This window comes from Ammospiza caudacuta, chromosome 21 (assembly GCF_027887145.1).
Source record: "Ammospiza caudacuta isolate bAmmCau1 chromosome 21, bAmmCau1.pri, whole genome shotgun sequence".
Classification (NCBI taxonomy): domain Eukaryota; kingdom Metazoa; phylum Chordata; class Aves; order Passeriformes; family Passerellidae; genus Ammospiza; species Ammospiza caudacuta.
The window spans coordinates 5,474,835-5,500,830 of NC_080613.1; the positions used below are offsets into that span (position 1 = coordinate 5,474,835).

Here is a 25,996-nt window from a genome sequence, read left to right on the forward strand (position 1 = left end):
CCAGATTTCAGCTTTGCTCCCCCTCCCCTTGGCAGCCCTCATCCATTCTGTCTCTGCAGAGCTGTTCACCTTCAGCTCTCCCTGGTCACACCCAGCTCCCATGGCACAAAGTGTTCCTGGTTACAGGCTGCCCCATCAAAACACCACTGGGTTTGGGACTGTCACACCACCCCACAAGCCCCTCTCCCTTCTACTTTAAGACTTTACTTCCAGCCAGTTCAAATCTCTCCAAAGCCCTCAGGGCATGCAACACCAGATCAAAGAAATGTGCCAGGATATTGCCAGCACTTAAGCTTATAAGGTAAAAAAGCCCAAACAACCTCAAAGCAAGATAATCTCATTTTTTAGCTCTAGTCTCTTTAAAACTATTGAAATTAAAAAAGTTCTGGCTGGTAAAGCAATCAAGTGTCTATTTAGGAAAGAACTGGTAGGTTATTAGCTCACAGCTACACTGAAATTTGATTTCTTAGCTTAGATAAGTCTGTCTAGATTTCAGGCTCTATTTTAAGCACTAATCACTGATTTTCTCTTACTGTCATTACTACACACTGAGCTCAGAACCTCAAAGAGTTTGTTGATCTAGAGCTACACCACATGCTGCACCTTCAGTGTGCAGGGGAATCATCCCTGAGGAGTATTTCATAGTGCTGCTCCTTTCAAACCTCCCACGAGCTCCCCAACAGGAGAGTAAGAGAAAGGGAGTGGGTGTGGGGAACCCAGGGAATCAGTCTCTAATTACAATCATTTCAGACAGCCTCTGGCTTGCCACTTAGAAGTCACAACACTAGCTGGGATTTCAAAGAATTACCACTGCAGAATACAGACACTGCAGAACTGGTGCTGCTGTGTCCAACACAAACCCATGAACACAACTGCTGTCTATAAAGGTTTTAATATCAGTATAAATAGGGCACAGTTACAAAAAACTGCAAGACTGGAGCAATGGAATTTTGACGTAAAAACCTTAAGTGAGGCCTTGCTCTTCAGAAACACACACAACACACAGACTGCAGGGTGCAGGGAAGGTGTGAGCACACATACACCATCGTGCCTGGAACCATTCAGTACAAAAATAGCAGTAGAAAGATGGTCTCTGAATTGCTGGCTGATCCCTTGGGTGTGCCTTAGCTGGACTCCACACAGGAGATGCAGGCTGCACCTTGTGTTAGGAGCAGAGTTAATGCCCAGCAGAAAGCATCTCCTCTCTCCACCCAGCCACAGCTTCCCCAGCTGAGGTACAAGCTATAAAAATAAAGGTTTTGACTGTTCAGTGCTTGTACCCAGCCAGGATGCTCTGGCAGACCGGGTGAGCAGAATGTCCACGTGGGCTGGTCATGGGGAGCCAGCTGGGCTCTCCTTACATTCACTCTGCTCCTGGGTGGCAAGAGTTCCATGGGATCTCTCTGCTCAGGTGACACCACTGCCCACACCTGGCCTCCCTCCCTTCCCAGTCCTCATTACGGCTCTGCCAAAGGTGACGCCTTCTGTGGTGGATGGGAATTGTTCCGCTGCAGGTCCTGACAAGGGAGGCAGGGCCAGGACGGGATCTATCTCTGCACGTGCCGGACAAAGGCCTGCACCAGCTGGAACAAGGGCTCCTGCCCCTCTGGACCCAGCTTGGAGGCAGACTTTCCCTGGGGAGAGGGAAGGACCCCGCTGGCAGGGGAAGAGGGACCTCCCCTGCGGAAGTACCGGGACAGGCTGGAGAGCAGCGTACTCTGCAAGCAAAGAGAGCAGCAAGTCAGCTCCTTCCACCGCAGCCCCACAGCAATGTGGCACCATGAGCAGCCCGAGGCTGTTCAGTGCTGCTGGGGAATGGCAGCACAGACCCACTGAGCAGGGAGGGGACAGCACAAGGCGCTCACCAGCTCCGAGCTGAGCTCCTGCTTCATGCGCTGCTTGTCCCGCGGGTGCACGGCCGGGTCCCGCAGGTACCGCACGGCCTGCGAGATCAGCAGGTAGAAACAGTTCTCCATTGTAAACATCAGCAGAGACCTGAGCACAGAAACACACATCAGCAGCAGCCAAAAGGGTCAGCACACTCTGGTTTCCAGGTCAAATAGTTAAGGGATGTACAAAGATACACAAATGCTTCTAAACTTCAGTTCTGATCTGAGGAGCTGGGACTGCTGCTTGGCTGTAACTACACCAAGTGACCGGAAACTTACTTGAGGGTTTTGGTTCCCTCTTGCATATTCAGCCCTGCAGCCTGAGGGAAAGGTTCTTTCTTCTTATCCATCTTTAAGGGAAAAAAAGACAGGTATTAGAGACAGGAGATAGGAAAGAACTGCTCATGCTCTTCAGAGTCTCAGCTGAAGGAGCACTCTGGGATCACTGCAGCTGCTGTGCTCCCAGACACAGGAAGGGCCAGTACCTCTCCCAGCATGTTCAGGGCCACGTTGACTGTGGCAAGGAGAGTCCCAAAGGAAGGTGCAACGTCCGAGTCAAAGGCCGGTGTGGTGAAACTCAAGACAAAGAGCACACTGTACTCAGCAAGGTCCAGAGACTGTGGAGAAACAGAGAAGTGAGACCCAGGAGGCCATGAGGATGGTGTTGCCATAGGAACAGGAATACCTAGTCCCTTCTCACACTTTTTATATGGAAAAATAGAAGCACTGTGATAATTTCCCAAGTCTCAGGTGTGCAGCTGGAGCAATAAAGTGTCCTGCACAGCACTGCACAATCAGACTCCATAGCTCTCCTCTCACAGCTGCCATCACTGGCACACCGAAGTACTGGCTGCTCCCAGGGGCCCAGGAGGACATTCCCTACCCAACACTTAGCAGGACACTGCCAGAATCAAGGATTAAACCTTCCCTTTCTGAACCTGGAGAACAGGCACTGGATCACACCACCATGGGAGGGTGACAAGAGGATTTTTCCTGTAGAATGATATACTGAAGGTACAACCCAACTGGGTTATTGTCTGCTCCAGTAAGGTCACACACACAGCCTTGTGCAGATCACACAAAAGCTCAGCCAAGTCTTCCCTTCCCACTGTGCAGTGCCTGATTCCCAAAGCAAATTCCTTCTCTCCTGCCTTCCTGCTCCGTGCAGAGCAGCAGACAGGTGGGGTCACTGCATCAAGCAAGGCACACACATCCAGAATATCCCTGGAAATGCTGGGAACTCCCCTTTGGAGCACCCACCTGGTCAAGGAGGATCTGGCAGACATCAGGGGTGAAGTGGCGCAGGGCAGCCAGGGATTTGCTGAGGATTTTGAGGAGGCTGTACTGCACTGTGAGCAGGGCCTTCTGCTCTGCTGCCTCTGACTCAGGGCTGGGGGGCTTGGAGGAGGCCTGGGGGTTGCGCTGCACGCGGGGAGTGACGCTGGATGGGAGGGAGTCGCCGTTTTTTGTCTGCGGAGAAAGCAAAGAGAAAGCCTTGGATACAGATGGGATTATTTCGCACTAAGATAAATGTTTGGAGAAAAAAAAAATGCTGTGAACAAAGAGAATGAGGAAATAAGGCACCCAAAGTCTGTCACTTGCTGGGAATGTTCAGTTGGTGTGGGCTGGGGAGACACTGCATTGCAGGGAGGCAGCTGCAGAGGCTGTTTGGATTCCACACTCAGGAAAAAGAATGATCAACACACCAAGCCTGAGCCATGCTGAAGGAACTCTGCAGCAGCAATGCATCATCTCCACCTCGTGCATCTGAAGATGTCCCTAGAACAAGAACTATCTCCCTTTAACAAATTAAATCAAATTAAGGACACCAGGTCAACAGTGGCTTAACTAATGGGACTCCAGAGTCCTACAGCAATGCAGTCTCTTTGTAACAGCAGGCTACTCAGCACAGGCTGCTGGTTATCTAGGACTGGCTTTACACAGTCCAAAGGTTTTCAGAGTCCAGACTAATCTCAGCACTTTTTTTTTTTTTTTTTGGCTGTGAAAAATGCAAATTCTAACTACAGATGGGTGTCAATAACCACCATGAAGTATATCAATAATCCATTCAACATCCAAGACTCTTTATAATGATTAATGTCCCCTTCTAACAGGGAGCATGGTGAAGTTTGGTGTAGGATCCTCACCTGCAGGTAGTGCTGGAGCATTTTACGGCTGTGCAGGAGGGAGGTACAGGCCTGGCACAGGTAACACAGATTCACCTGAAAGAAATAAAGTCAGGGAGAAATCTCAAACCCTGTCTATTCACTGCCACTGCTGGAAGCTAGAAAATCCAAACATAGCACTGTGATCATAAAGGATCCACACAGTTTCTTAATTTCCCAGTATTTTCTTGAAATCACCTGGCACTAAGAACTGAAATTAAGTCATCGAATTCCCCAATTTACTTTACCAAGCTACCACTTCTTTCTTTCCCAACAGTTATATTTCCTTACTTGAGACCAGGTACTGACAAAATGGGCAGTTAAATAACCTCAGCTGTAATTCCCATTAAAGGAGTGGTAATAACAAAGTGATATTGTGCCATTCAGACAACCAAATCCCTGCACTCCAAGACAATGTATTATCCTGATTCCTACCTGCATGTCTCTCATAAGCTGTGGCAGGTGGAAATGCCACTCCTTTGTGAAATTTGAGAGCTGAAGAATGAAGCCAACAGTGTGATCAGCCTCTTCCAGACAGGCCAAGCTCTGCACAGTCCGTACTGCATTCAGGCACTGGGAAGGAGAGAGAAGTAAATCAGGGCCACGGCAGATAAGGGGCAGATGGGGTAACATCCCATCCTCCTCTCACAGACATTCCCACTGTAACCCTGCCCAAGGCAGCAGTGACTTTTCAGTGCATTTGCCCTTTCTGACTCATCTCCACTGCTGTTGGAACAGAGGAGCCAAGTGAAGCACAGAGGCAGTTTGTGACACACCTGAAGGATCCTCTCCTGATGGACACCCACAAAGTCCAGAGCTTCTGTCAGGAAGTTGTATCTGAGTGTTTTGAGCAGACGTTCCATGAGGGACATGGAGAGCCGATAGACCCCGGGCCAGGAGGGGGCATCCAGGGACTTCCGGGATGAGGCAGAAGTCTGAACAAATCACACACAAAAACAAGTGACTACTTCCCCTCCACACCATTCTGGCAGCCTCCAGCCACAGCCTGAGAGGGCATGGGAAGCTCTCTGGGTGCATCCCCAGCTGGAGTGAAGGAGGCAGCACCCACCTGGATGGCTCCATTGGTGCTGAGCTGGTACACGCTCAGGAGGGGCAGGCAGACGCTCTGGGTGACACCAGCTCCAGCCATTGCTGCTGCTCCCTGCAAGAACAGACTGCAGTTGGAATCTGTGCCTCTGCTCTCTGAGACTGAAGAGACTTGTGCTGCAGCAGATATTTCAGTTCTTTGCACTGTCACCACCCTTTTACAGAACTTTCATCTGCACACACCTCTGTGCTGTTAAAAGTTCAACATCAAGAAAAGGGAAATCAAACCTGCATAACTGTACTCAAAATTCCATTTATCACCTGCTCTGGTATGTACATAATCCTTGCAAAGGGGCTTGGAACAATCTTATTTTCACTTAAAGCCCCATATAAGTTGAATTTGAAATAGATAAGTAACACTTTATTAAAACTAATGAAGAAGCAGGTTCCAACACTCAATGCTGGTTTAATGAGGAGTATTTGCATTGCAGAATCCATTCAGTGAAAGTGCTTGCTCTAAATGACAGGTCTGGCTGGCTCAGCTTTTCCCAGACATCCCACTATGGATGCAAGGCACACTAAGCAGGTGTACATACAGGACCTGCTGCTTGCCAATCTCCAAAAAATATCCCTTTATCTACAGCTCATCATTCAGCTGCATCACAGACAGGATAATGAGATAAAAAATGAGACAGACTTTTCCTATTTAAAGTGTACAGCCATGCACTCTCACTTCTCTGCATCTCTCACCAGCTGAGTCCTTGCTAAGGTCAGCAGCAGATGTAACGAGGCCTCTGTGAAGTGAAGGTTTTGTTTAACTCTCAGGCTGATCTCCAGTGCAGCAAAGATGGTGGGAAGCACAGGGACTTTCCTAGTAATCTGCAGCCAGTAATCTCCATCTTCATCCACCTCACAAAGCTCCTTAGCCAGATGCAAACCCAGAACACACACCTGCAGTGACAAGGAAAGGTAGGTAGGTACAGGGCTGTACCAAGAAAAATCTCAAAAGCATTTACTACCACCACCTAAAGTTCAATCATTCTCAGAATCACAGATGAAGGCTCCTGGTATCCCTCACATTATACTCTGTACACCTCTTGGCTGTATCAGCACTCATGACAATGTTTTTAGTGCACACCTGAAGAAGAGGCAGCAACAGCCAACTTCCCAGACTGATGTGAGCCAAGAAAATTCTGATATAGAAACTGCTGAAACTTCCTCTGAAGGCAGCAGGCTACAAAGGAAAGCTGTTCCAAGTACCATGAAAGGCTTGTCTAGAGAGAAGAGACAAGCCTGCAGAGCAGATGAGCAGCCCTTTACCCCATCTCGCTGGTCCTTGTGCTTCACGCGGGACGCGTCGTCGGTCTCCATGCTGTCCTTGTCGTCCACGGCATCGCCCACGCTCAGGCTGTGCCGGGTCTGGTCCAAGAGAGCAATGACCTCATCCTGGAGAGTCTCACACACACTCAGCACCAGCTGGGGGTACTGGGGGATGTCATTCACTGTGACACACACAACACACACCAGTTAACAGACAGGCCTTGTACTCGGCTTTCCAGTTTAACTGGTAACATCACTGAGCCACATTTCCTGGAATTAGCATTGATTCTGTTCTCATTTCAAAACCTACAAAACAATGAGAGCAGCTGTGACTGAGTTAGATGTCTACATCTAGGAGGACATATTAAGGGATTATATTCATCTCAGTAACAAAACCATGTAGATTTTGTCATACAAAGTCATATAAACTCATGACATGTCAAAACACAAATCAAGCACTACTATGGACAGATTATTCCACCACAGCAATTCCCACCCACTGCTCCAGACTGCAATCAGCCTATGCAGACTGGGTGCAGTCCATGGTCTCTGAATCCATATAAATACTACATTCTTATCAAAACCACTATAATAAATTGCCCCACCTTTTACCAGCATGATTAGAAACTCAAATTCAACAGCAAAGAAAACAATTAAAATTGTTTTCTTTAAACCAATCCTCCACTTACTACTTATTTTTCAAAAAGTAGTTTGCAGAGCCAAAGCAATGGGACAAGGAACACAGACAAGTAACCTGACACACTTTTAATCACAGCTGCCTTTGTATGTGTTGCACAGAGAAATACTGCCCAGATTTCACTGAGGGTCTTCAAGTGCCACTGCACTGCCAGAGGCCCCACAAGCGACAATGACCAGACTGGTTTCTGTGGTTTGTAACAAACCACAAAAATGTACTCTTTCTTGTGTTTGGGTCTTTTGTTATCTCTAACTAGGAATCCATGGCAGAATCTAAGCTCTACAGTCACCCTGAGAGAGCCTGACTTACACATCCACTGAGCTATCTCCAAAAACACACAGGAACTAAACTGATCAAACAGAGGTTATTGTCAGGGAAAGAAAAGAGAAGGGAAGACATGGACAGAGTAAATGAATGATAAACCTCACCTCTTTCCAAAACTAGCTAAAGAAGGGAAGAAAAGAGGAGAGAAGTCCCCCAGGCTGGTGACTACATTCAGCACCCTGCACTATTACCAGCACCACGTGTTTATCTTGCACATGCTGGGGGTAAGGAGTGTTCAGCCCTGGCACCTCAACACCTGCACATGCACCACCTCACCTTTCATCTCCTTCATTTGCAGAACAGTGATAAGAGCTGAGAACACTTTGGCTTTGGTTTTCTCCATCATCTGCTGATCTGCCTGTAGTACTCCCTCCAGAATCTGCGTCAAGGAGTTTATGATTTTATCCACAGAACTCAACTCGCTGACAACAAAAAGGGAGAGCTCTTCAGATTAGACAAGATCCCTCAATAAATATACTGGCTTGAATGAGCTGTGTGGATCATAAGTTATATGACCCCTAAAAACATAAGCAGTTCTTGAAAGTAAAGTTTAAGTCACCATCTGGATCTCACTAAAGACATTCCACAGAATGAGAGAATGTTTTTTCCCTTCATTGTGAGAATGAGAGTGAGAAAGCAGGACTAACTATCACAAAAGCTCTTTTGCTACTTCTCACCAGCAAGCAGGAAACCAAATTAATTGTATTGCTACCACAGATTTCTCACAATTTCAGCAACAACCAAGAGACATTTGACATGCCAAAAGAGAATTCCATGATAAGGCTTCAGTTTTCTCCCCAGATCACTAAGGGATTCTCACTAGAGCAAAACACTTCAACATAATCTCCCAAATTTTTATTTAAACATGACCTCCAAAGTTTTTATTTCTAGCAGTGACTAAAAAATACCCAAACAAAATACCTACCTTTTCCACTGCTTGAGCAGGATCAGAAGAAGGGTACACAGCATAGACCCCAGCTGCAGACAGGGCACTGACATGGGAACCTGGAGCTAAGGAGAAGTACAGGAAGAGTTACAGCTCAAACAGTCACAGATAGAAAGAAACACTTCAGAAATGCTCAGCCCAAGCACCAGCACCAAATGACCAGGTTTGTTCTTCAGCAGAACTGAGGGGACCAGAGCCAGGACCCTCACAGAGTCATTTAGTAATGACAAGAATGACACATACAAAATAAAGATTTAAGCAGCTCATCAGTTCATAGAGAGAGAGACTCTGTTTCAGCCCATTTTCACAGGATCTAAAAAACCTAAGATTACAAGCATCTGTAGGAATAGTGCAAAGAAGATAAGCAATTAGGAAATGAAAGAACCAATAAAATGACACCTACCAAAACCCTGGTGCCATTTAGCACATCCAGAAACAACTCCTGATGAACTGCAGGATCAGTCAGATGCATGATATCAGCCTAAATCAACAAAGATAAAGATCAATCAGCACAACAAAAGGTGCTAAAATCAGTCTACTGTTTTGTTACTTTAAGAATCCATCAATATTATAACTGCTGAGTTTTACAGAAATCACTTCAGTCCTACATTACCATTGACAAGAAGCTGGTAATGACTAATTGCTTAATGGTGCATCCCTGCTGCACTCGACACAGGAAAAGCTTGTCAAGGTTGCAAAATTACTTAGAAACCCTCTAAAAATTATTTACTACCTCCTTCCTTGAGAGGGCAATATGCTCATTATGATCAAACAGCAAAACACCACCCACTCTAACCTCTTGCACCATGCTCACACCAACCTGTACTGTGCTCACACACACAACAAAACTGAAAGAAAAAACAGTGAATTCTGCTCAGCTGGCTCTAGGAAGCTGCTGACATTGTACTGCTCAAAATATTCATTTCAGCCTCTCATGCAGGGTAGGAGGCAGCCCTTACATGGCTTGTGGAGATGATGAGCAGCATCCTCCAGGCTGAGATGAGCATTTGGTACTCGGTGACGGAGGCACAGCTGCTGCCCTCGGTCTCTGCCACGTGCTGGGCCAGGGACCTCACGTACTGGGACCAGTAGGCAAAGCGCTTCTTGCTGGAGAAATTCTTCAGAGTGTCTTTCAGGGACTGGTCCAGTGAGCCCCTGGCCAAACCAAGAGGAGAAGTTATCCTCAGTTATTCTTGGATCAGAAAATATACTTCTGAGATTCAGGAAAGTCAAGGACACAGCTTGCAAGTGAATGTTATTCCACATATTTGACCTGTGCAGGGAATCTCACTTTTTGCATCAAATATGAAGGATAAACATGATCCTTGAAGAAAATCTATCATTTTTTTTAAACAAATTTTAGTTAATCCTGACTTTTCAATATATGAAACAGATGTTACTTTCAGGAAAGAAAATCAAGTGGGAGAAAACTACTAAATGTGATTCAACCACTACAGGTTTATTCAGTTTAGTTGACAATTAGTTTTAATAAATACTGTATATTCTTATTTCAGGATACAAGGAAAATACTGATACATTCCCACCTAAAGGCTGCAGAAGAATTGTAATGTCTTTCTGCAATTAGTGATTGCAAGAATCTCCAATGTTTGTCATGTGCTCATGAATCACCCCCAGATTTTCACAGGATTACAAATGCTTTGCCCACATAGGGCCACATGGTGTATCAAGAGTTAACACACACAGTTTATGTGACTAACAAGTACAGGGATCAAGGAGAGACTACCAAAGACTCACTTGACAACATAATAGATCTCCAAGCAGATGATTTTCATTATTAAGGCACAGGTATCCAAGACACTGAGCTATGAAGAAAAAAAAAAGGAAAAAAAAATCAAAATCTGAGTTCTACAGGGTAACTGAAATTATCCCTACCCATCCACTTGGGATTGGCTGATACTCCAGTTCTGCAGGAGACTTATTTCTCCCACAATAGCAATACTTATGCCATTTTAACCACAGACTGGTGACAATAGGGACAGAATACTGTGCTCAGAGTTTGAACTCTTCAGTGAGAGCACAGGGCTTTCAGAATGAAGGAAATAACTCGCACAGAAAGGAAGAACAAGAACCTAATCAATTCCTCCATGATACCAGTCAGCCTGAGCGCAAATTATGGATAGACTTCAGACACACACCTTCTACAGTGAGTGTCACCACAGCTGCCACACAGCTATTTTTGTTTCATATGTGAATAAATAGCAGAGAATTTCAAAAGGCAGCTCATGGCTGCCCAGTCTCTGAAAAGCCAGACAGCATTCACTTCATCTTCTGCCTGTATTTAACCCACTTGGTCACAGCTCCCTTTAGGAAGCTGGAAGCAGAGGGAATGGCCACACACATCACTTAGAACCTCTTCTGAGGAGTACATAAATCCATTTTGTTTAGATGTAACTCACCTCTGATGATTCAGAAGGCGGAGGAAGGGTCCCAAAGAGAGGATTAGTTAAATTTTCCCAGAACTTTGGCCTAAAAGACATAAACAAAAGTATTATCAGTTATCTCCCTCATGCCACGTGCCTAGCAGCATTTTGAGTGTACCAAACTTTGCAGAAAATATGCTTTGATAAATACAAGTTTATTTAGCTTTGTATAAAAGAAGCAGAAATATATTTGATTCTGACACACTGGGGCTTCTCATCTTCCACACTCAAAGCCCACACAATGCGTACCCTCACCACACCCTAAGATGCAAATGTCCCTGAAAAGTCTGATAAACCACAGAAACAGTGTTCTGGAAAAGAGGAAGGGAAATGCCTTGACAACTCACTTTGTCCTCAGCACGAGCATGGCGCTGTCACGACGGTCCTGCCACAGCGCGTGCAGGAAGGCGATGGCGGCGCGGTGCAGGAGGGGAGGGCACCAGTACCTCTCCTGCTGCTTGGAGTCAATCAGCTCCAACACCACTTGGAGGCAGCTCCACTCCCCCAAGCTGAATTCCTAAAGCAAAAGGAAACAAGAGGCTATAATGCTGGAGAACTATATTGTCCACTGTACACAAATCTTTATCTTTCTCACTGCCAGAGTGTCATGAAAGTTTTAAGGTTGCTTAAAGAACAGCACATGCAGTGAAGAGAGCAGCTCACAGGCACCCTTGGTCTTTGTTGATGCTCTGTTGCTAACTCAGTATCCGCCTTGAAATACTGGGGAAAGTTTCTCTTTGGTTTATAGGAAAAAGCAAAACTGGGATAACACCACACGCATTAAACACAAGCACAACCTGCATTTATCTTTACATTAAGCACATCGGGTTACAAAAAAAATGCCAGTGAGTCCTTGGGCAAGTATCTGCTATTGTACCTTTGACCCATCACTGCCATCCTTCACTTCCAAGTTGAGGAACAGCTCAATGAGGCCAGGCTGTGTCTCCACTGCCACTGTGAGGAACTCCAAGATCATGACCTTGATGCGCATGTCCTCGATCTTGCTCTGCAGGTGGGTGAGGAAGGCGTCGCGGATGGCAGCGGCGTCACTGCCCAGGCAGGCATACACAGACATGGGAGCAACCTGCCCATGGGAACAAGCACCAGAGGGAAAAACAAACATGCTGAACACAATGCTTAATGCTTAAAAGGTGATTGTATTGAAACTCAAAAATACTTAATATTGGATCTATGAATCTATCAAAGTAAGTTGTCATTAGGCAGGAAGAAATGTGACAAGTGATCCAAACTTTCCTCTTGAGCAATTCTACTCTATCCTCACCTATTTCTCAAAGGTTACAAAAAAAATAAAAAAGATAAAGAAAAAAACTGTTTTGGGATTGTATTTCTTGAAATAAATGAGCCAATATTTGGATTTATATGCTTTCAGAAAGCTACAAATATTCTCATGTTTAGCAGACAAAAAGATTAAGTGTAGAAGGCTTCATAAGTCTAAAGTCTATTTTTACCAAGTCCAGAAGTCTAAAAGTTGAAAGGTCCCAATAAAAACTTAAATAGGATGCTCTTCTCAGTAAGATGGTACAATTCCAGGTAGGAAGGTCTAGGAATTGTGTTTAAGAGTGTGACTAGAGAAAGTTGCTCAAAAATTAGGAAGAGAACTGGAGGTGCAAATACTTTGCAGAAAAACCCCCACTAATGGGATGCCTCCCAGTGAGTGCTGAGTGACTCCTGAAACAGCAGATCACATTAAAAAACTAAAGGATCTTTTAGATGATTTTTCATGTGCATTAACTTACAGATGTCAGTCCACCCTGCTTCAACGGACTTGCACTAAGCTCCCTGATACAAAAAAAGCCTGAGGAGCTTATTTGAAAAAATTTCAGTGGTGGAATCAGTCACAAGGGGAGAAGCAAAGGAGCACTGATGTGTCTTATCTTACTGTAGCCAGTCGTTTGAGCAGCTGGATGGCCAGGCGTGGAAGTGCAGGGTCGTGCTTGTGGTAGATATATTTGGCCAAGACAGCAATAAGGTTGTTCCCATGAGCACCTGGAGAGAACACAAATAAAATGAAAGAGAAGAAACAACAAGATGTAACTATTTACCAAATGATTTCCACAGCAGAAGATGAGAACTAAGTTGGTCTCCCAAAAGAACATGGCATGGGTCTAGCCAGAGGCATTAACAGCAACTGATTTAGTATATTCTGTAATTACAATAACCTCATTACAAAGCAGCAAACAATAAGCCATGTTTGAATAATCCTTTAAAAGCTGTCCCAGAGGGGAAGAATGCCTTAGAGGAGGGAGAAGAGGCATCCTCGCATCGGTAGGAACCACTTTATGTAACCTGGAAACCTTAACCAGTGTTTGTGATGAGACACACAGTGCCATTTGCAGATGCCCCAGGCAGCACCCACCATGCTGAGTGAGTGCCTGCTCCAGGGGTGACACCACGCTGGACGGGGGCTTCAGCCGGATGACGTTGTTGGTAACGGAGAATGCCAACTTCACTGTCTGGATCAGCAGCTGCCCTTGGCCTTGGGACTCATCACTGTGTCCAAAGAGAAACCAAAGTAAGGAACTGCGCTCACAACCAACATTTATTATTTTATAACATTCACAGAGGAAACTCCATCAGAGTTACAAGACATTTTCACTCAGAACCAGCACACAGAAAGCTGCCCAAACAGGCACACCCCACTCACCTGCTGGACTGGGAGGCCATGACCATGTCAATGGTGTCCACACCAATGCCCATGATGTTAATGACAGCTTGCCCTGCCTCTGTGTTGGCCAGGCTGAAGATGCACAAGGACTGCAGGCTGGGGGCATTGCTGTGACACAAACACAGGACAGTGTCAGCAAGAGCACTTGAGGCATTTTGCCACATTGCATTTAGAAAACTACCACAAAGTAACCTCATTTCTACACCCCCACTGACCCTTCCTTTACTCTCCCTTCTACTTTCACCAGAGTACACCAAACAGGAAAGTGGATGACACTCTGTCCCAAGAAATCTATGCCCTCTTTTCTTTTTTCTACCAGAAGTTCTAGAAACCAACATGATTTGCTCTGTCCCTAATCTTTTGCTACCCTTCCTGTACTCAGAAATGCAGCAAACAGCTGAAACCAGAACTACACAGCTATGCCAGCTCCCTCCTAGTCATTTGAATTCAAAAACTGAAACAAGATGACAGTGATTCCTGCACTGTAAACCAGGCTAGTGCAGGTGTGAGACCTCTCACCTGTCTTACCTGCTGCGAGGATCCATTTCAGGACATAAGTTCAGAATAGCATGGATCAGCTGCAGAATTAGGCACCCTAAAACAGAGATGAAATGGACTACTCAAGTTTTTGAAAACATTTGCCTCATTCCTTGTATTTTCCAACAAATCACAGCACCTAACAATATCAGGAGTTGTACAATGCAAATCCCAAATAGCTGCTAGAAAAAGAAGGCAGGTGATCCCTTTTATTCCTTTCCCCTTCTCCCCCGCTTTTAATATCTTTACCAATTTTCTCTCTCACTCCATGAGAGTTGTATCTCCATTTGTGGTAATTTGGTAACATTTCCTTCAGAACAAACACAATGCAGGGCACCAGGCCTTGGCTCTGGGTGCTACCAAGTTGTCCCTAGGAGAAACAGAAATGTTATTTAACCAGGAGGGGAACGAGGACACTTATGGAGGAAGATATTTCTTATTGTCTTTGAAGTGTGAGAAAACCATGGAACATAGATTTACAAGCAATTTCTAGTCTTTTGTAGTCATTTGAGACAAGTCAAAATGTTTTTTTTTTCTAAAAATCACATCACAGAAAGCACAAACAGCAGTGCAGAAGGGAGAGTTAAGCAAATATTACTTAGAAAGCCCTGCTGCAAAGAGACTGATCTCAGACATGGCTGAGATCACTTTCACTTCTCAATCATAACAGCCCAGAGCACTCGAGCAGGACTCACCCGGACAAGAGTTGTTACCAGGTTCAGGAAGGAGATGGTAACACTGTACTCGCCTTGGGGCTGCTCCATGCTCATCAAAAGGTTTCCATAGCCCCCAGCATTCATTCCCTCTGCACTGTGAAATGAGCAAGAGAGGTCATCACATGAAGAGCAGGATTCTGACATGAGTGAGAGATGTCAGGTGCAGAGATTGCACACTGGCAAAAAGTTCTTATTGCATGTTATGAATTGGATAGGCAAAAAAAAAAAATGGAGTGGGGAACAGGAATACCTGATCATGTGATTCATACTGGACAATGGGTTGGCAACAAATGGCAAAAACCCTGTGTGGTGAAGGTCAGTCCAAACCTGCAAGAGAAAAGGCACAGATACTCCCTCTGATTTACATATAAATGTACTAGTTCTCACCAGCAGGTCCTTTCCTCACCTTGGCTGGCATCCGAGAAGCCAGGACTGTCAAGCAATTGACACAAGAAGCAATAACATCCACAGGGGGAGAGATTACAGTTGTTAGCCTGCAAAAGAGAAACAGCATGCATGAAAAAAAGCACTGCCACCTGTGGTCTAGTCTGTTTTTTAATCAAAAAGCTTCTTTCTCTCTCACTGAAGTACACATATATAAAATTTAAGTAGATAAATACAGACACCAGAGTCAGCACTTTCAGTCTAGACTTGCCACCTCCCCCTCACACCTGAGTCAGATCAATTTACTGCCAGAGCAAGGCTGGCAAGACAGCAGGTTGTCACAGCAAACAATAATTATACAGCTGAACATCAATTCCCAGGCAGTTAACTCTGTGAGGAGCTAATAATTACAACTGTTTTAAAACCTGTGAGTTACTGCTCTAATGCTATGTTTTATCCCTGTTTCATGTAAATATAGCTACTAATCAAAATTACCTTTAAAGGGATAAAATTGACACCTTTCAGGAAAGAAGTAGAAGAGGGGGCATTTCTGCTGTATCAAAACATTAACCTATGTGTAACCAGAACAGTTTTGAGAGCTGAACACCAGTCTTGGGGAATTCAAGCACTGACACACTACCTGTAAAGCTCTTGGCAAAATAAGTAATCAGCTATCCTTCAGGTCATTCTATCTGCTTAGGAACCTCTGCTGTCAGGGACTCACCTCTGAAGGAGCATGTAGATTCGTGATGTGATTGGCAGAAGACAATCTGCTATTGATACATCAGTGCTGATGACTTTATGAACCAGATCAATTATGGGCTTGACCCTCTGGCAATGCTGAATCACATCTGGATAAAGAAAACCAAACATTAGAATACAAAATCGTACTTCAGCAGTAATCAAGCCTGGAACAATGCACATATCTCTTACCACATATCTGCATTATTCAAAACCATCCCTCTCTCATATTAAAAAAGATTTGTTTATCTATCTCAACTTTTCCCTCATCTAAAGTGTATCTCATTACACTACATGCTCTTGGCTTTTTGCAGTGAATTTTACAGAATAATCATCATCAGGTTTCTGAATAATATTCCATGCTCCTCCAAATGCACTCAGAGCTGTTCAGTCCTACTACTAACCTCAAATTTCACCAATTAATAATTATTTATTCTCTTTCACACTCCCAGTCTGTCTCACCTGCTGTTGACACAACATGGAGCAGCATCTCAATCTCACAGGTGAACAGAGTCCAGCTGCTGTAGGAATACTCCCAGCGTACCAAATAAGCCCGATCATCCAGCATCACTTGGCCCACTGTTCCCTGAGGTATCCGTAGATTTGTCTGACCTAGTCCTAAAGATTGAAGAAGCAGGTGAAACAAAGTCACAAATTTACCCATGAGTTAGAAGCCAGGTAAAGAAAGAGCTGAGTTCCCCAAAGGATTTCAGTAAGAAAAGGTGAGTGCAGTTTCCTTACCAAGAGGATAGAGGAGCTTTGGAGCCTGTCTCCGCCACAGTGTGCCATCCTCATGGGAGATCACATCTGGAGGTTTGTGCTTGTACAGCTCAATATAGAAGGACATTTTATCCAGGAAACTGTATACCTGCATCAGAGAGAGCTTCAACAACACAGCCAAAGAGCCAGAGCTCCTTAAAAATTTATCAACCAGGTCATTTCCAGTATCAAGCAAGTTTATTTGAGGTGTACAACAATATCCTTCTAATACATCAACCCTACCAAAAAATTATTACACAACCCTCATGTTCAGACAAGTCTCATCTAATCAATCAGATAAGTAACACCCAAAAATTAGCATCTTAATCTTCAGCCATTAAAGCTGAAAAGATTTCTAAAAGCCAGAAAACAGCATCCTGCAACAGCACACAACTCTGAAGGAGCCATGTCCACTGTTCTTAGACAAAAGCCTATGTCTGTTATCTAAGACTGCAACTGAGATAAGCACATGTAATGGAAAGAAAGAATCACAGAGTATGTCATCCCTGACTCGAAATAAATCATCTCCCAAACACCAAGAGAGATCCTGTACCTTTTTTGCAGTAGATTTATCGGACACAAGGGCTTGGAGCAGCTGAAGGAGAGGAGTGAGAAGATGGGGGAACATCCCACAAACACTGTCCAGGATAATACCCAGACCTGCAGTAGGTTCCTGGTGGTGGAAACAGAGAACAAATGTCTTATTACTAAAAAGAAAAGCTAAAAGGGTCTCAGTATAGCACAAGGTTACAGTTCTATTTTAAGCTGTACATATAACATTAATCATGCACAAAAGTATCACTCCAGTGACTGGAGATCACACTTGCACAGACTAAAGCATGAGGCAGTCTGCAAGAAGTAAGACTGTAAGGCATTACATATCATCCTAATTCTGACAACAAAAAATAAGCACAATGCTTTTGCCAGCAGTTAGTTCAATCCTTGCAGCCCCAGCCCTGCTATCAACTATCACCTATATTAAAACTTGTTCCAGTATCCTTTTCAAGTGTAAAGCCAAGGCTGTACCTAAAAAGCAGGAAAGGGCAAAAGTAAATCAAAGATAGATGCAAATGAACATTTGCTCCTCAGGCCCTCCTAGAAACCAACTCACCAAATACAACCAGCCTGTTCCTTTCCTAAAAGGGAACCTTTTATCAGGTCATAGTTATAAACAAGGTAGGTCAAACAAGCAGCAAACACACTCACTGTCTTCCAGAAGAGCTGAGGAATGCTGGAAGCTGCCAGAACTTCACATGCAGCATCAATTATATCCTACAAAGGAAGACAGGATGGAAAAAATCAAAGCTACTTCACACAGGAGGATTTTGTTCCAACCAGGTTCTGCCACATTTTTGGAATTTAAATTTCCACCAAGATGTAATTACTTCCAGGATCCAAAACACACCCAAGACTCCCACCCCAGACCACAACCTAAAGCCATGCTCCTCATAATGAATGAACAGGCCACAGCAAACACATCCACAATATCTGCAGAGGGCTGTAAAATGTCCAGTCTAACTCAGAATGGAGTTTGTATTATTTCCATTGTTTTGGGAATAACAGATCACCAATTAGCTTCACATCCATAGGACTTCAAATGCATGATGTGCACTTTCATTACTAATCTGCCAGTCTGTAGAGGTGTTTACCACATTTGTATGGTGTAAATGCAGAAGGAAAACCAGCAAATCACTCATTTGGGTCTCCCTAAGCCACATAAAGCTTTCAAATTTGCTTAAAACAAATTTGCATAACAGATTTGCATAAAGTATGCATTTTTGCATAAAGCTATTCAAATTTGCAGTCTGAAATGCAGGATTACAATTTAATAGGCAATTAGCATCAGTTATGACAGGTAATTCTAAATTATGTAACAACTGCAAAGGCTCTTGGATGCTTACCTGCTGATTGCCCAACGTATGCAATTCCAGTGATGTCAGGACAAAGGAAAGAAGCCCATAAATACACATACAGGCTGTGCTGGCAGTACACTGCAAAGACAGAATAAACATGGCTGTTATGGGAAAAATATGAATTACAAACATGCTGTAACTCTGCTTTACACACCAAGTAACTGACTTTTTATGTATCCTTGCAAAACAGGGAGCAGTCATTAGTTAAGCTCCATATTAACACAAAATATTTCACTGACAGTAGAAGTCTTGCCATTACCATTATCACTAGAAATGCCTTGCAGGCATCAAAATAAAAAAAAAATGAAAAAGGCACTCAACACTTCTAGGAATCAAAAGGATTTGCTTTCACAGGCTTCTATCTACAAAGCAGTTTATCCTACTACACCATGTTTTCTACTGAAGTCCTATACATAGAATAGTGCAGAGTTAAATCATCCAATACTCAAGATCCACAATGGTAAATACACATATAAAGGCAAATCAAGAACTTTGATTAACTGGAGTCTATTCTGCTCAAGCGAGATGTAGTTCCTTGCTTAACAAAGCTTTACTTAGTTCTCTGGACATAACAATCTGTTTTGTTCCAACTCAATTTCTGATCCTCACTGAAAGAAGACTAAGATGATAGAACATGCTTTACTGCACGTTTGAAAAGAACTCTGGTTCAGTCTCTGCTTCCCATCACAGCTGTACATCAGGAGCAGTCAGACCCTCAAAAGCTTATATGCACAATTGAAGAAACTCACATTCTTGCCCCCACTGCTGAGGGATCTCAGCAGCTTTGTCAGATACTGGAAGACATTCAGCTGGATAGCAGTGCTGCCCATCTTCCTGATGATGTTTGTGGACTCATCTGGGTTTATGGTGTGACGGAGCAGAGCCCAGGCCAAAAGCACTGGAGCATGATGTGAGACATCCCCTAACTGCAGCAGCTGATTGTCCATCTCCTGCACAGAGACAAAGCAAAAGCAAAATAACTGAGATCTGAAAATAATTCATACTCAACAAGCACATAGCTTACTGTGGCCTTCTCATGGTATGTGGATGCCAGTTTCTACACTTGGCCAACAAGCACAAGGACCAGAAGTTTACAGACACAGTCTAGATAATCACAATAAGTTCTGTATTGTTAGGCTTGAGGAGGGGTTGGTTACTCTGCCAGTGTTTTACCTGGTGGATGTGCTGATTGTTGGCCAACTTGTGCTCCTCTGTCCTGTCATCCAAAGCACGCTCATGGAGGGAGTCAATTTCCATGCCTTCCACCAGAATAAGAGCACTAAAGTAGCTACAAGCAGCAGCAGAATAAAAACAAATAGGTCAGTAACTTCATTTGAGCATTTAGGTGAGGTTTTATTTTAAACTATAAGAGGTCAAAAAGCTTTAGTTTGCTTTGTTCATCTTTCTTCGAAGCAATAAGAAATTACAATAAATGGATGGCACATAATCCAAATTTTGTCTTGAAATGCTGGTACAGGAAAAAATACAATCTTCAGAACTACCTTTTCTGGTTGAACAGACAAAAAAGGGTCACTGAAATTTGAAGACAGCTTTTCCACCTTTAAAACTCTCTGCCATCAGGAGGTATGGCAGGATTCTCATTCCCCCTTCTGAGTCATGGCCCACACAGAACAACAGACATTAATTATAAATGCATTTTTTTCCTGAGAAAAACAATTGTTTTGCTCTGTACCCACATCACAAATACACACAGCACTTACCCAATACGATCCACGAGGTGATCCATGCTCTCATCCACTAAATGTCTGTTGGTTTGTCTTGTGCCAAATCCCTGCTCCTTGAACATCTTTGCAAAGGCCAGGAGCTCCTCAGGTGCCATTTCAAAGTATGCATAGTAGAGGAAGATGACTTCCAGGAGCATGGACTGCTCCCGAAGGCACTGCACGAACCACCGGGAAACCTGACGTTCTGTCTGCATGAAGGAAAGTTCCACCATCACATGTCAAACTCACAGGGCAGCCAAAGCAGTCAGAAACTGAGAAGTGTGGAGGCATTTCAACAGCTGGTGCAGCCAGCAACACTGTCAATGGCAAGGAAAGCCACTCTAGGTCCAGAGAGATCATGAACAACTACACATAAATGGCTCTGCTGGCTCTCCACAGATTTATTACAAGGAACAGTAAGTTTAATGAAACTGTTTCTGAGCATAAGTATGTTCTGTTACAAAGAAAACAAATTTTATGTTTCTTGGACCAGAAGAAATGTCCTGATGAACTGCATTTGTACAGATATATTTTCCAATACACTACATATAAGAAACAACTTTATAAGCTTGAGAAATGATAGTAAGAAACAAAATACCATCAGATTTCCATGTGTTTCCCAGGTAGGAGCCTCTGCTTTGTAGAGTGCTTCAAACTGCTTGCGGTAATTGGGAACGAGCTCCTTGTCCAACTTTTCAACGCACTGGAAGTACTGTGCCTAAAAGAAACAAGTCCATCAACTTCTCACATGCATGTGGGGCTTTTTGCACAAGCAAGGAATTACCCCACAGCTCCCATAGTTAGCCTGTTTCAATGGCATCACGTCCTGCACTCACTGTGTAAGGGTGTCTCTCGTCCTGGAAGTAGATGAGCAGGTGCAGGACGCAGCGCAGGATGCAGATCCTCTCCTCATAGTAGTAATCAGCGAGCTGTGAATGTAAAGTGTCACCAATACCAACCTGGCACAGTGCCCAAGTCCCTGCCACCTCCCTCTCCCAACCACTGCCAAGGCCTTCACCACAGGAATACAGAGTTATTACAGATGGAATTTCAACCGAGCAGTTCTGAATTTGGGGAAAATAACCAAGACTTAAAAAACGTTACAGAACTCAATCAAGCATTGCCATAACGACAGGTCTATAATTACACTGTTAAATGAGCAAACTTGGAAATTTTTACCCCTATTACCCTCTGTCAGAAATGATCATCAATCTTGTCATGACACACAAATCTGCAAGCTTTGGAAAATATGGCAGTGTACATCTACCCAGCTCAATTCCCTAATATCAAGCCTAAAACTGCATTTCTGTAGCAATTACTAACCCTCTTCAAGTCTACATGCACATCCCTCAATTCAGAAGCACCTTCTAAATAAAAGTCATCCTTTATTTAAGGAATACTTAAATTACTTCAAGATTTTCCACAAAAAAAGTAGGTTTGCTGCCAACAGATTTTTTCCCCAGAAAATACAAATGGAAATTACTAACCTTCAGCATCAGAGCCTGACTCTGCCTTTCATCCTGAAGAACTGTCTGTAAAAAAAATATGACAAAAAAATAGCTACTGGAGAAATACCTACTGACAAAATATATGTTCACAAAATTACAAAAACAAATTAAAGACAAATTTTCTTTCATTTGGAAAGACAGATTCCAAAAGCACAAAGCCAAAACACTCATTTTTAACTATGTATTTATTTTTCAGCTCCACTCTCATTCACAAATCTGTAGCTTTCCTGTATTTCTGTGACAGAGAGAGGAGCTGAGTTCCTGCAGAGATCCAAGAAGGAAGAGATAAGCCTGGATGCAGCTCCAGGAGAAGAAAAGCTACAAAGCCATTTCCCAATCAAAACTAGGATTCACATGTGACCATTTGCATCAAAAAACAACTGTTATTAAGGAAAGATGTGGAGTCAATAGAACATAAATGGGAGCTATGGACCTTCAAGGAGTCTCTTGTTCCTCTGTAATCCTCTTGAAGATAAGATTGTAACAACTGCACACTCTGCTCTTCATCCAGACCCTGAACAAAAGAAAGATAAATGATCTGAAATTAATAAAAGGCAGCTGAATTCATTAAAGATTAAGATTCTCTCCAAATACTCAGGCAGCTCTTATCTTCAAAACAAATAATATACCAAAAGAATATTTTTGCACCAGGCAGATGCTTTAATCAGCACTTCTTTTAAATCCAAATACCAGCTTTAATGTCACTGAACTGCAGTTTAACTTCAGCTAAAGGAGCATCAGCCATTTAAATAAAGGTACCACCAGCCACCAAACTTTAAACTTCTGGCTTAAAGAAACAGAACCTTGCAGGTAAATTGAGAGGATTGTCAAATAAGGCAACTGATGTAAGGGACATCAGTTTTTTAGCTGAGCAGTTTTCCTGGAAGAATCCAGCTCAGACCCACAGCAGGTGGCTGCTGCTGAAAAGGACCAAGAAAACCACAGCATCTCAAAGTCACTCATCACTTTGGAAGCTTGACCTAGAGCCTCAACATGGACTTCAACATCCTTTAGGTTACTTTGAACTGAAAGGACCTTAAGTTTCTCTCTACTCAACATCAAAAGGTTACTTTAGTGTCAGAATCCTGTAACAACGCATTCCAGGGATAAAAAATAATCCAAGAGCAGCTTCACTCACCAAAAACTTGCTGACTCTCAGACCCAACTCTTTTAGTGGAGCAGCAACATCTTTATCAGCTTTAATTTTTTCTGCTGAAGTCGTACTAAAGTGAAAAGAAATTTTAGTCATTAAAAAGGCAGCAATCTCAAGGAAAAAAATTAAATAGGCATAATTTCAAAGTTCTCCACTCTATCAGTTTAAACTGAACATTTGCTTTTTCCCCAGTGACCTTTCAATATTTCATACAAAATTCTGTAACCTTTCTTTACTTGCTAGGAAACTCCACATTAGAGATTCATGTCTAAAATCAGGCACTGACTGTACCTTGGTGGTTTGTAGTATGACAGTCCCTCTAACAGCCTCTGCCAGTGCTTGTTCAACTCTGCAGCAATTTGGGCCTAAAACAGAACCAAACATCACTGAACAGACTCCTCAAAGTGCAGTACCACATATTAGAGCTGTTAAACTTCAACAAAGCAAAGAAATTCCAGCAGCACAAAGAGGCAGGAACAACACAAGGCAGGTGTCTGTGGGTCAGAATAATTCCAGATGCAGAACTGAACAGGGCACTGCCCATTCCTAGGGAGGTGGGGAAAAGGGAGGCAATGGACTGGGTTTAGAAACATTTGGATTCCCAAATTCTGGGCAAATTCTTGAAAGCACAGGCTCCAGCCCTCAAAATAAGGCAGCAGTTGTACCACACATGAACACCCCAGGGCAATCCAGGCAGCAGCACTTGTGCCCACTCCAGAAAAGGAAGCACCTTTTCCATACACCCTTCCAGGCACTTCATGCAGCAGCTGCAAACAAGCAGTGGAAGAATAAACAAGTAGCAGAGGTATGGGAACAAAAATCACACTGAGAAAGAAGGAAGAGCAGCAGAAAATATTTTCACTAATATTCAAAGAGATGAACAAAGGATGTGTTTGGCCATGGAGCCCAGGAAGCGATGGTCAAACCTGCTCTGCAGGGAATGAACTTACTGGTTCTCTTAAAGCTGATCTGCCCAGCAGAATTGTCCATAATTCTCTGCTGCTCCTGCAAACACAAGGAAAAGGTGGAGAGTATTTTAATGATTAATGTTATTCCAGCCTTCCATTTAGCTTACACTTTTCAAACCTGCAATTAACTTGCAGCAAATGACACTGCAGTGTGAGAAAAGTGATTTAAGGAAGATTAGCTTTTAGCTAATGAGCTTCAGATGTCCTAGAAAAACCAAGGGAAAACCCAGAGAGGGTGACAACTGACACAGCAAGACCTGTGAATTCACATCAAAGTTTCACATTGATATCAGGTTACCAGCTCAATTTGATTTTGCTATCTGAACATTTCAGGCTCCTAAGAAAATGAAAGCATAAAGCAATATTCTATTGTTACATTCAATGCTCTCCTTCAAACAAAGTTTTCCATCAGTTTCATCCTCCACTCTAAGCAGAGCATAAAATTGTATGAAGTGAAAAACTGCACCATCTTTACACAGGCACCAGAATATTTACACTCAGCTTCTCATTTCTTCATGAGAACTCTGCAGAAAAGCCAACCTGCACTACAAAAATTTACAGATCACACCCTGACCCTGGCATATGCATTCAAAAAGTCTCCCTACAACAGTCCAGAGAAAAGATATTTGCCAAAAAGAGTATTTAATTTAGAAAACCTATGATTTGCTAGCAACACATTACAAATGAGGATTTAAACACCCCAACTCCCCACACAAAGACTGTCTACACAAGAACACTCATTGCCTTATTTTTAGAATAACATTATTAAAATAACTCACTGTGGCAGTGAAAGTCATCTGTGACTTCTGCCATGTGGTGACACTTAATGACAACACCTGTTATTTGCAGCACACCCATCAGTATAATTTCTCCCTGCTCATTCCTCACTGGTTGTGTGCATTTCTCTGCCATGAACCTCTCCAGCCACACAGAGCACCCAAAGGCCCAGAATTTTACCAAGAATTGAACAGCAATGTGAAAGAAGCTATTGAATCAATCCCAGGTTCGGTGATCATGTCAGATCAGTGCCTTTATTTGTCGTGCACAGTTTCTTTCACTTATTGTCAAATCCCTAGCAACGCCAGCCCACCTACTTCTCACTCCTTCACAACCCCCTCTGGGAATAAAACAGACCGTGGTTTGTTGTCCCCTCATCAATAAGGCTCCAAGACAGCTAAGGAAGGAAAGCTCTCTGTACAGGACGACGAGTAACAGTGGTGTCACTAATTTAATAAAAATTAGACACTAGGGAAACTCCAGAACATAAAGCGTTGTGATAAATGACAAAAAACGTGCTCTGGAGATACGAAACCACCGAACTAAGATGATCACTGAACACGGGATTCATTAAAGCCCTTCCGTTACACATTTCCACGTGTGGATTTGACTCGCACGTCCCAGGAGCCGCGCGGGAGGCGCAGCCGGCCCTGGCGCGCCCCTCGCCTCAGGGAAGGGCCGAGCGCCCGTCGGGCACCCCCGCGAAGGGAGCGCGGACCGATCCCCGGCCCCGCCAAAGCAACGGCTCCAGGGAGCGCTGCCAGCCCTGATCCCGCACGGCAGAACTGAAGAACCACAAAATGCCGGCAGTCTCTCCCCGCTGCGCTCCTTGAGCCGGGGCTCCCTGAGGCTTCCACAGAGACCCTGAGGCTCCCCCAGCCCGGGGGGCGGGGCCTCACCGCGCGCGCGAGGCGGGGGCGGGGCCAGCCCGGCGCGCGCCTAGCCGCAGTTAAAACCTCCCGGCCCCGCGCTGCGCCCCCTCCCCGCCGGCCCCTCTCGGCTCCCGGTCCCGCGGAGCTGGGTCCGCCCGCAGCGAGAGCCGGGGGCTCCCCCACGCTGCCCCCGCGTTCCCTCCGCCCCAGTGGCTCCGGCCCCGCACCTCGCGCTCAGCCCGCCCGCCGCCATCTTCGCTCCGTTGTCACGTGACCCAGGGGCTGCCTCCTTCCACCACGCCGGTGTCACGTGGTGCCGTCGAAGCCACGCCCCCGACACGCCCTCACATCTTGGTCATGTGACAGGCGGCGCGGCAAGATGGCGGCGTCCTGCGAGGTGGGTGCGCGTTGGGCTCCGGGGCGGGGCCG

General features: G+C 44.3%; 1 protein-coding gene across 1 annotated transcript; it reads right to left on the reverse strand.

The window, feature by feature from the left end:
- Positions 1-906: 906 nt before the first annotated feature.
- On the reverse strand, positions 907-25,831 carry NUP188 (nucleoporin 188). The gene is made up of 44 exons (XM_058818165.1): positions 25,795-25,831; positions 23,901-23,955; positions 23,242-23,315; positions 22,936-23,020; positions 22,231-22,311; positions 21,777-21,821; positions 21,126-21,218; positions 20,888-21,007; positions 20,287-20,498; positions 19,739-19,853; positions 19,315-19,515; positions 18,554-18,643; positions 17,859-17,924; positions 17,206-17,325; positions 16,635-16,761; positions 16,356-16,511; positions 15,877-16,003; positions 15,175-15,262; positions 15,019-15,095; positions 14,748-14,862; positions 14,302-14,422; positions 14,044-14,110; positions 13,495-13,623; positions 13,207-13,340; positions 12,730-12,836; positions 11,707-11,913; positions 11,177-11,346; positions 10,806-10,875; positions 10,144-10,211; positions 9,348-9,543; positions 8,792-8,869; positions 8,368-8,453; positions 7,719-7,864; positions 6,422-6,603; positions 5,852-6,052; positions 5,124-5,216; positions 4,831-4,989; positions 4,490-4,627; positions 4,037-4,111; positions 3,150-3,359; positions 2,375-2,506; positions 2,169-2,239; positions 1,866-1,995; positions 907-1,718 (listed from the first exon to the last, which is right to left on the reverse strand). Exons 1-44 carry the CDS (start codon positions 25,818-25,820, stop codon positions 1,548-1,550), a joined length of 5,214 nt encoding a protein of 1,737 aa, XP_058674148.1. The 5' UTR covers positions 25,821-25,831; the 3' UTR covers positions 907-1,547.
- Positions 25,832-25,996: the final 165 nt, after the last annotated feature.

Bases quoted from the DNA above. Each gene is read 5' to 3' on its own strand.
- NUP188 (XM_058818165.1), bottom strand. From the start codon at position 25,820: ATGGCGGCGGGCGGGCTGAGCGCGAG. The intron at 15,263-15,876 runs GTGAGTCCCTGA...TCTCTTTTGCAG, and splicing joins ATCTACATGCTCCTTCAGAG to GCTAACAACTGTAATCTCTC. The intron at 1,996-2,168 runs GTAAGTTTCCGG...TTCTGTGCTCAG, and splicing joins GAGGGAACCAAAACCCTCAA to GTCTCTGCTGATGTTTACAA.